This window comes from Amblyomma maculatum, chromosome 11, assembly GCF_055883805.1.
Source record: "Amblyomma maculatum isolate TAMU_Amacu chromosome 11, ASM5588380v1, whole genome shotgun sequence".
In the NCBI taxonomy this organism is placed as follows: Eukaryota; Metazoa; Arthropoda; class Arachnida; order Ixodida; family Ixodidae; genus Amblyomma; species Amblyomma maculatum.
Window position 1 is genome coordinate 57,140,694 of NC_139354.1, and position 11,160 is coordinate 57,151,853.

General features: G+C 45.3%; 2 protein-coding genes across 2 annotated transcripts in view; both read right to left on the bottom strand.

Annotated features, from left to right (window-relative positions):
* The window catches only part of LOC146173840 (prestin-like), an 83,697-nt gene extending 72,982 nt beyond the window's left edge, over positions 1 to 10,715 (bottom strand). Inside the window, exon 1 of the mRNA XM_084585284.1 lies at positions 10,282 to 10,715. Within this exon, the coding sequence (XP_084441410.1) occupies positions 10,282 to 10,312 (31 nt within the window). The 5' untranslated portion in view covers positions 10,313 to 10,715. The remainder of the gene's footprint in view (positions 1 to 10,281) is intronic.
* On the bottom strand, positions 2,996 to 5,726 carry LOC146173841 (uncharacterized). The gene is made up of 3 exons (XM_084583527.1): positions 5,351 to 5,726; positions 4,361 to 4,561; positions 2,996 to 3,809 (listed from the first exon to the last, which is right to left on the bottom strand). Exons 1-3 carry the CDS (start codon positions 5,676 to 5,678, stop codon positions 3,187 to 3,189), a joined length of 1,152 nt encoding a protein of 383 aa, XP_084439653.1. The 5' UTR covers positions 5,679 to 5,726; the 3' UTR covers positions 2,996 to 3,186.
* Positions 10,716 to 11,160: the final 445 nt, after the last annotated feature.

Here is an 11,160-nt window from a genome sequence, read left to right on the forward strand (position 1 = left end):
TCTAATTCTCTTCACATTGTGCTTCATTGCACTGGGTACACGTTAGTGCATCTTTTTGCTGTTGCATTCTGGTTGCAAGGGAGCAAATGGCGCTGAACAGTTTCATATTTTCTTTGAGGATTATTGCAGCTTGGTGAGCACTCCGACATGTTCTTACTTTGTTGCGATTGCTTTTTCTCATTGCTTGTAGCTTCTCAATGGATACGCTTTATTCAGGTCCAATAGGGCACGTTTATTTCAGTCAAGTGAACACTACCTGTATCATCTGTAAGCTGCACATGCAAGATGGGGTGCCACATTGGTGTTTATATAACTCGAGATGCCAGTCTTGCAAAAAAAATCTGTTGAAAATTTCTGTAGAGCTTTTGTAATGCACTGCCACAAACAGTACCATTCTTGTAACCATTATTACAATTCACTGCTCAAGGATTTTGTTTTTTAAAGGACTGGTGTTGAAAATAAAGCATGCTCAGCCAAAACTGTATTGTAGCAGGGTTGCTTTGTAACTAAATGGAGGAGCCAATAAAAATATTGTCACAACATTTTGCTTCAGCTGTTTACTGATCTTTTTGTTTGCGATGATACTGTCTGCACCCAATTTCCCATTGTGAAAAAGCTGTGTCATCAATGGTACCATCCTCGCAAGTCCAGACATATTCTAGTAGGTATGTAGTAGCACACAGCCTACACAGCAAAAAGTATCTTCTGGCCCACAGCATACTCAAAACAGCAGTCAGGTTAATATTTATTAGGCCCAGTGTGAGGTGCATTGTATATTTCTGCATTAAAATGCTCTTCCAATGGTTCACCTATGCCAGCCCGGATAGCTCGGACATGCAACTGAACTTGCCACCAACCTGCAGAGTCTGTCGCAGTCCCTTTTGTATTTACTCAAGATGTGACCCTCCAAAATTGCTAAGAAAAAAAAAAAAAAAAAAAAAACCTCAAATGCAAGCAGACAGAAAAAAAAATACCACCCTGAATCAGACGACGTTTATTGAAAAAGTGCAAGGCAGTGCAAGTTCTATTGCTACGGGAGAGTCTTTAGTCGGGAGCATCTCTGGATAACTTCAGCATGTTCGTTCTTCCACACAGCGTCCAAACATTCTTGTAGTACTGAGACAGCTTCGGCTGGCACCCGTAAAGCTACGCAGCACGAACATGCCGACAAGAACATGTCGCAGAGACCAAAAGGCATAACTATAACTTAGTTTGCACAGGCCAATAGAGGTTACGGAGGTCTATAACAGTGAACAGCACAGGAGTAGTACGATCGGCAATACAAACATGAGCGATGCATATTTCACCAACAGCAGTTCCACTTGCATCGGCAACAAGAATGGCGGAGGAAGCAGCGGGGGTCAAAACCTTTTCAGATATCGGTTTCTTCAGCCGAGTTTTTGGTGGTTCGGTGGTTAGGGCGCTTGATCGCTGAACCAAAAGATGCGGGTTTGATCCCAGTTGAGGTGGCAGTTTTTTGATGGTGGCCAAAAGAAGGGCACCTGTGTACTCTGAGATGTCAGTACATGATGAACCTCGGGTGATGGAAATACGCAGTTGGAACAGCAGTTTTTTAAAATGATGGAAACTAAAAGCAGGGGACCTATGTACGTAGCAAAGTCACTGCCCGTTAAAGAGCCTCGGGTGATGGAAATACTTGGTTGAGCCGGAAGTTGTTCAAAAAGATGCAAACTAAAAGCAGGAGACCTGTGTACGGAGCAAAGTCACTGCCCGTTAAAGAGCCTCGGGTGATGGAAATACTTGGTTGAGCCGGAAGTTGTTCAAAAAGATGCAAACTAAAAGCAGGAGACCTGTGTACGGAGCAAAGTCACTGCCCGTTAAAGAGCCTCGGGTGATGGAAATACTTGGTTGAGCCGGAAGTTGTTCAAAAAGATGCAAACTAAAAGCAGGAGACCTGTGTACGGAGCAAAGTCACTGCCCGTTAAAGAGCCTCGGGTGATGGAAATACTTGGTTGAGCCGGAAGTTGTTCAAAAAGATGCAAACTAAAAGCAGGAGACCTGTGCATGGAGCAAAGTCACTGCCCGTTAAAGAGCCTCGGGTGATGGAAATACTTGGTTGAGCCGGAAGTTGTTCAAAAAGATGCAAACTAAAAGCAGGAGACCTGTGTATGGAGCAAAGTCACTGCCCGTTAAAGAGCCTCGGGTGATGGAAACACTTGGTTGAGCCGGAAGTTGTTCAAAAAGATGCAAACTAAAAGCAGGAGACCTGTGCACGGAGCAAAGTCACTGCCCGTTAAAGAGCCTCGGGTGATGGAAATACTTGGTTGAGCCGGAAGTTGTTCAAAAAGATGCAAACTAAAAGCAGGAGACCTGTGTACGGAGCAAAGTCACTGCCCGTTAAAGAGCCTCGGGTGATGGAAACACTTGGTTGAGCCGGAAGTTGTTCAAAAAGATGCAAACTAAAAGCAGGAGACCTGTGCACGGAGCAAAGTCACTGCCCGTTAAAGAGCCTCGGGTGATGGAAACACTTGGTTGAGCCGGAAGTTGTTCAAAAAGATGCAAACTAAAAGCAGGAGACCTGTGTACGGAGCGAAGTCACTGCCCATTAAAGAGCCTCGGGTGATGGAAACACTTGGTTGAGATGGAAGTTGTTCAAAAAGATGCAAACTAAAAGCAGGAGACCTGTGCACGGAGCAAAGTCACTGCCCGTTAAAGAGCCTCGGGTGATGGAAATACTTGGTTGAGCCGGAAGTTGTTCAAAAAGATGCAAACTAAAAGCAGGAGACCTGTGTACGGAGCAAAGTCACTGCCCGTTAAAGAGCCTCGGGTGATGGAAACACTTGGTTGAGCCGGAAGTTGTTCAAAAAGATGCAAACTAAAAGCAGGAGACCTGTGCACGGAGCAAAGTCACTGCCCGTTAAAGAGCCTCGGGTGATGGAAACACTTGGTTGAGCCGGAAGTTGTTCAAAAAGATGCAAACTAAAAGCAGGAGACCTGTGTACGGAGCGAAGTCACTGCCCATTAAAGAGCCTCGGGTGATGGAAACACTTGGTTGAGACGGAAGTTGTTCAAAAAGATGCAAACTAAAAGCAGGAGACCTGTGTACGTAGCAAAGTCACTGCATGTTAAAGAACATCAGGTGATGGAAATATTGGGAGTTCTCTGCTTCGATGTGCCTCATTGCCCAGGTTTCTTTGAGAAATCAAATTAAACAAAATGAAAAGATCAGTTTTCGTCATCTTCTAATTTACGAAGCTTGTGCTTCAGAATTTGCACCTCAAGCTTGCGTCTCTCCAATTCGACTGCTTGCAGCTGCTCCTCAAACTTGATTTTCTGCTGCCGTTCTTGCAGGTCGAGTTGGCGCTGCTGCAGTTCCATTTCCCGCATTTGTTCTTCAAATTTCCTCTTCTTGCGCCTCTCTTCAAGCATGTCGTTGCGATCATCTTTCAAAAGCTGCAGTCTGGCTGCGGACTCCCTTTCTTCTAGTTTGGTCTTGGATTCTCGCTGTTTGAGCACACTTTGGTGGTCCTCGCCCATTAATTGAAGACGGACAGTGTGCTCTTCTTGGAGAAGACTTGCTCTTTTTTCATTTTCTTCTCCCAATGACTTCTCTAAAAGGGCCATCCGCCCTCTTGGTGCTCTGTTGCCACAGGCAGCAGCTTCCGGGGCAGTGGGACAGCTGGCATCAGCTCCAGAATCAACTGTGCTGGCAACGGCAGCATCAGGTCGCACAACGGGTGGCAAGTTGCTGTCACCGTCCAGAGCTGGTTCTGGAGCTGAACTAGCCGCACTCACTGCTGGTTCACAGTGGCCTCCAGGTTCCACGAGGGTGCTGGATTCCCACTCGTCTGTAACAGACAAAAAGGCAAAATATGAAAAACAAGGCAATCCTAAGGTCAAGAAACGCTACCGTTTTCATTTCTTAGCTCCACACACAAGCTACTGAGCAATGTTGTTTCTCCAGACTTCCACCAAATGTACACAAGGCTATGGCTCCATTTCTGCATTAAAAAGCAACTGAGTAGTGATCCAGTGTCATGTAATACCACCCCAGACTGCGACATTCCTGTAACAGTGACCCAACTTTCTGCATAGGGATCGGGCTTTCGTACTTATACATGAAAAGAATGTTCTCGCATGTATACTGTTCTTCATGCATCCTTGCCTAGGTGCAAAGGCAGCATTTTTCACAGGTACCAAAAAGGCCAAACTTCCACGTTGGTGAACATTTATACAGTGTCATTACCAATGAGAAGCAACTCGCTCTGTTCTGCACAGCTGCAACCCTCGGCACAGCGTCGGCTCTCAAAGTACATGCCGTCAGTGATGTTAAAATAGTGCAGAGGAAAAGGAACATTTTTCTTGACACTCCAGTACACACTGATGCAAAATAACCTACCTGTGTAATCGAAGTCTGCCTCATCAGCAGCACCGTCCACCATAGGCTGAAGCAGCCTCACGACGGGCAAACTGTGGACGGGGGGCTGGTACAGTGCTGCATCACTGTCGAATTCGTTGCGAATTCGGGTGGCCATGTGGCCCACCACTGCTCCCACCCGCTCAATGAGAGGGTCCAAGGCAGCAGGTGCTGATCCTCCCCCTGGAAAATAATATTGCTTTCAGTCCAGAGTGATGAGAACGCTCAACAACAAAGTATTTCTATTTGCAATTACCTTCCGCCACTTCCTCTTGCTGTTGATTGGAAACCATTTGCGTAATCCAGCCCCATACAAAATATTTATTTATTATTTATTTTACTCGTGTTTTGCATTGAAGAGGGGAGTGCAAAAAATACAAAAAGATACACTCGGACTTCAATACAAGAAATTAAACAAGGGAACAGAAAAAGAAATAACGCGTATTCAAAACGCTAAAAAATACTGCAAAATTCGCAGTTGGCTACAACAGGTCAGTGCATATCAAGCAAAATGAAAAAAAAAAAAAGGAAGGGTCGAAGGCAAACAGGCTGAATGCCAAGATAAAAAAAAAAGAACAGTCGAAGGCGGACTGAACAAGCGGAAGCTAGAAACAGAGTAAAAATGATATTTGTAAGCGCTGCACGAAAGCGAGAGTTCGCCGATATGACAAGGGCAGCAGGCAAGCAGTTCCGGGCGGCTTGTTCTTGGAAGAAATGAACGTGCATATGTGTTTTGCCGAGGTATGGCAACTTTACCGACACATGTAGAAACGTAAATGTAGCGTGTGTGTGAGACAGAGCGTTATATATCAGTTTGTGTTGGTATGCGATGTTTTCGTGCCTACTCGAAAGCATCAGGCAGTGGAGGTCAGGAAAGCATGGCACGTGCAGATAACGAAAGCAGTAAACAGTAAATTTGGTGGAAAGCGTAATTATCTATGAATACAAAACATGCTTGCAAAAAGCGCTTACCGGTCTTGTGACGCTCCCGCCTCTCCGTTGCTGTGCCCTCCTTCCATTTTTGCTTCAGGTTAGCCCAGCACTTCTTCAACTGAAGGACGTCCCGCCGGGTAACCCCGTGGTGCGAATTGAATATCTTCGCCACCTCCTTCCAAACCTCGTTTTTTTTCGCCAAGGAGGCCACATCGGTTCGCTTACATTCCAAATATTTGACACGCTCGTTTACAAGCTCGGCTAATAAACTTTTCTCTTCTGCAGAGAAACGAGGCGCTGCCCTGCGTGGCGAAGGCGTGTTTTCAAACGACGACGCGGACAGTTGCGACAGGGGCAGTTGCGACATCGTCTTGCCTTGACAGATGGAACGAAGGACTAGAAAGCGACTTGACTCAACAGGTGCAAAAGACGAAAAGACTGGATGCATGGCGTGTTTGGCGCAGCTGATCAGCCGTGCAAGTTGCCAACCGAAAACATGATTCGTGCAAAAGAAGCAGAGAGCACTGATCTACAGTGCCCGTTGGAAGCGTTTATCTGCAAAAAGCTCTCAAATTATTTACGCGCCTGCTTATATTTACCAAATTATATACTTTTCTTGCCTGCAACATGCGTTACGGAAACAAATTTATTGTTAATCTCGGTCACAGACGAGCAATGTGTTCTCAAGTCGAAGCACGACCTCGACTTGACGAAGCATGTGCTTGACTTGGCAAAGCAAGTCGGCGTGAGCGTCTATGAAACGCGCTGGCCGACTTGGGCGTTTTGAAGTCGGCTTGATGCTTCAAGCTGACTTGCCCAAGTCAAGTCCAAGCGCGTTTCAAGTTAGATCTCTGCATTCGGGGGTAAGGCCCATCGCGTGACCACGTTACATGGAACACCAAGGGTGCGGAAACCTATTGCTAGTGGCACTATTTGTAAATATATCAGATTGCACTGATTTGTAAATAATGGTACTATTGAGTTAAAAACAAAAAAAAATACCTTCAGGTTTATGTTTATGAGATGAAGCTCCTTTATTTCTCAAAAGAACACCGCATACCTATGGTTCAGTAATTATTGTGCACCTTAATTTTAGAGGAATCATTTGCTGTTGCACACATGGTGGGAATTTCCTGAACGCGGTGGGCTTGCGTGTGGGAAGATGGTGGTTCAGTAGTTTCTTCGGTGTATTGGCATGTCTTCGTCTTGCCATTTGCAAGCATCTGCACACAACGTGGACGTGGTGTGCAGTATGCCAGACACAGTCTCACGCCATTGTGTCGGTTGCCGTAAAGCTTGTATATTGCAGAGCTTCTTGGACGGTGCTGCATCAGCGCTTCTCCAGAGAGACGTTCCGTGGCGGCACGCACTGCTCGAACGGCGTCTGAATGAGTCGCTTTGTGATTTTGGCTCAGAAGGTGAGCAAGCGAGCATTTAAATTTCTTTTTCGGCACGCGTAGCCTTCTGCACAGTGTCCCTGCTGTTAGCTTCGCTGCTCATTTCCGTTACTGCGTCGGATTAACCAGCATTAACAGCATGAATGCGCTCGAGGAGTTGTCACTGACGGTTAGGCGCGTGAACTATAGCTTTACCTCATTTCCGCGGCTTCATTAAAATAATATATTGTTACTGAGCGGTATTCGTTGGCCGTTCTGACGAAAAAAAAGGGCGACAGACTCCCAGAAGAAGAAAACGCAGACGAGTGCTGTGCTGTGCGAGTGCTGTGCTGTGATCATCCTCAGTGGTGTGGACAACTGCCTTACTGTGAATATTTCCCGTAACAATATTTAAAAGAAGTATTGTTGATAAATGTATGCTGAGACAGCATAGATGTCTCGCGCCTCGGCGACCCCAGTAGCATATGCTGTGAATTCCTCGTTGGCGATCCTCAATCCTCGTTACTCTACACATTTCATAATACATTGCTAGAATACATTCTCTTGTTTAGCACGTTCGAGCACTTATTATACTGTTCGAACAGAAATTTAAATACAGAACATGAGGTCAGATTCAATATTCAATATCGAACAGTAAAAGAACTGTTCATTGTTGCTTCTTAAAACCTCCGCTTTCCTATTATTGCGCTTACTCGTGAACATAGAGAGAATATTATTACAGGCTTGATAGATACGTACTTCCCGAGATATATTGGCAGAAGGAAAATCCGGTCGATGTATATCTATTCGGTTTTCACTTCAGATGCTATAGTGTGTGGCACGCATTTATTTCGACTGTTTCTAACGTATCTTGCAGTTTTTGTACCAGTCGCTGTTCTGCCACCAGGAACATTCCCAGCCTCGAAAGTATCAGGCATCTTCTAGAGCGCAACCAGAAACTTCAGTTGTCTGCACACCGACGTATTTAGAGGACCTTGGTCAAAATAGTAAATGATATAAGCACCCACATATCGTCTTCAGTTGTTGCACTGTTTGGAGCTCAGCTCAAGCTCAGAAGTGTTCAAATCTGTAGTTTATTCGTAGCAACTTCAAAAAAGAATTTTTTCTGGAACTTCAATTGCATTGCCAAAAGGGATGCAGATATTGTATCCAATTATTCATGTTTACATCAGTTAGGCCACCGCAACTCTGATAGAAGGTATGTTCCTTTGAAAATAGGTTTTTAGTAAATATTTTAACTATTAAAAAGCAAGAAGCTTAGTTTTCATCACCCTTACGTAATGCATTTACAGAGAGTGCTGTCATTAAGTTTTGTGGAGACACCCGCATGTTCGTTTCAATGCGGCCTCTCCTTGACTTGTATGCCCAGAGGAGTATTCCGTGCGCACGTAGCTGTGCACTATTATCATCATGGTTATGTAGTATTAACTTCTTCAGAAATGGTTTTTATCAACCTCCATGTAACATTCTTATATATATGCTGCGATAATGCAAGGCCGCATTACTTGCTGCTGGATGACAAGGCGTGGTCAAGTAACAATGCAATTTATCTTGTGAATATCTGTACACAAGAAAAAAAGATGTGAGTGACACTACACGCTTTTTATGTGCATTTTTTCATCTTCTAGCTTGGCCGTACTGCTGCAACGTTATGTTTTGCGTTATTATTGAAACTGTATATTCCGTCTTATTCTGTACCGTCAACTGTACCAAGTTATTGTTTCGTCCCGTCCGAGAGCTGACATTAAACTACTGTTGCTTCTCCAACGCTCAATTCTGCCTTTGTGTCTTTCGTGGTGGGCAAGCACTACCACACGTTTGTGAATAACTAGGCTAGTGCATGCAATTTCAGCTCCCTGCAGTCTGAAGAATGAAGGTGAATGTATGTAGTGGAGTAGCCCAGCATGCTTTTACACGACTCGCACAGAAAGGCAAGGCCAACCACAACAGAGACGGAACGATTCTTGGACAAGTAAGCTAAGAATTGGCCCTGTTCAATATCAAGATTTGGCTTAACTTGGCAGTCAAATTTTCAGTCGAATGAAATTGCGTCTAGCGTTACGGGATCAATTTTTGACAATTTGACCGAGCATCGTTCAGTCTTCGTTTTTTTTTCGTAATCTACAAGAAAAAAATATTCGAAATCCGCGACGAACATACGTCACTATGACGTCATGCTCTTTTGTTTCTTTTTTCTTAGTACTAAATTTCCGGAGTCCTCCACTACGGCGTCTCTCATAGCCTGAGTTGCTTTGGGACGTTAAACCCCACAAACCAAACCAAACCAAACTACTTAGAAAAGTCCTCCGGGCAGCAGTGCGATGCAAACAAATTCGTGCCTCACGTCAGTCGTCACCATGGAGCTCTATGCAAGTTTCACTACCATGGGATTTACCTTGGAGAGACGTGCTTACGACAGTACTACATGCGCCTTCAGAGTACTTTTCTTGCTTCTGCACACGATATCCTGCGTTACACCTTGACATATACTCTGTAGCCAGTCTCTACAAGCAACCGCAAAAAAATTTGAATCTTGTATCTGCGTTCTCTTCTTGAAATTCCCTACACTGGGACGCATATCCAGCAACAGCGTGTATCGTGCTTTCGCGCTGTCCGGAAGTTCCTGTCTGATCTGCATCGCAATTTTTACAGCGCACAGGTGTGAAAACATCGGAAGCCAATCAACCCCTGTGCTAAAGCTGCTAACTCTGGTTTTACATGTTTCTGCAAGCGCTTTCATCTGCTTTTCTGTTGCCCGACACGCAGGGCGTTGGGCTACTTCGACCTTGGAAGAACAGATCGCCACGAGCAGCAACGGCAAGAAAACCCCGCCAAACTTAGTTCTGTCAAGCATTTCGCATTTACGCTCATCGCGCTCCACAAAAATTGTTGATTAATTAAGTCATCTGTAGCCTATTTTCAATATTATACGTACATCAGGAGATAAACTTGCGCGCGGCATCACTGCGTCGCGTGACTGATGATTTGCATCGTCTGCTCCAGCATACGACGGCGAACAGGTAATACGATAACAGAAGGGGAGCCCACAAGTAGCCCCTGGCCATCAGATTATGCGATACCCACGCAGCTGTTTCTCGCGAGAGCGGAAGCCAGGGTACGTCAGAAAGTAGTCCGGGACCAGAATATTGAAAGTGCCTTGTGTTATAAATTGCCTCGCGTTGCATATAGTTCCAAAAAGGAATTCAACAACTTCTTTTACAAATGTGGGTGGCTGTTCCCAGCCTAAGCTTAATCAGGATGTCGGTAACAGGGGGCAGGAAAACTTTGCCGTCTACTCAGCCTCTTGTAATAAATGCTAAAACCAAATTTGCTTGCAGTAACGGCCTGCGTCTTGGCATTCTCAGGTAAAAAAGCACTGCCACTAATTGAAAATTCTGTGAAGCAAACCGAGTGGCCACTGCCATCGGTATAACAATAAAACCAGCCTCGGGCAGTAGACCAGCGCCTCGTCTAATATTTCAATATAAGAGGCATTGGTTGGACAGAGAGACAGGAAAACCCGTCTACCATTCTACCTTGCCTGCAAACCGTTTTCAGTTGAGAGAAGCTTACCTTCTGTTGTTTTGTTGTTCCTTGGCTTCATTTCATAGGGTGAGCAGTTACTGGACACCGCTGAATAAATATACCGGTCACTTCCCAGCCACTTGACCAGTCTCAGGAGCTATCCGAGGTGAAAATATCTACCTGGAACAGCAACCTCTTGATGTCTATTCTGTGCAGGCCGAGCCAGTTGCTCTTTTCGGTGCGTTGAGCTTCGTGCAGTCACTCAGTCAGTCATCGATGCCGTCGGTCTATACTGAACCCGACTTCCGTTACTGCTGCTGAGCGCGTGGACTATGTCGTGCACTGGGATTGTTGTGACACGAAGCAAGTTCCGCTATAGCAGTTATGGGTCTGGGACAGCTGGCGTGGCGTGGCCGTTCGGGCGCGCATCGCTCTACAATAAAACATGCAGGTATGCTTATCAATGCTGTCCTTCGTGCTTTCCGGCGCACGTGCGTCCAGATTTAGGAGAGGAGATTTTGGTTTCGGCCAGAATGTCAGCCGAACAGCGCACGCCCCATCTACGTGTCACTAGCCACCTTCCACTTAAAATAAACATCAAATTCAGAGTCTGTATAGCATTGTTGTGAACTAAATATATAGGAAGGCACTTAATTCGAATGTGTGACGTGATAGGGGCATCTAGTCCTATCTGATTACACACATTCCTTACCTTAGAGTTGTAAGGTCCTATTAACGTCAAAGGCTAGGCGGCATACGATATACCCACGCTTGTCCCCGGGAAGAACAAGCGTTCTTAGCGTGGCCAGCTCACTAACTTGTCTCGCTGATGTGCCAAAAGTCATGAGATGGAACCGTGGCTAAAACCTAAAAACGTCATTTGTTTTAGAGAAAGCATTGGTTTATTCAGGGTAAAGCTTCTGCGAT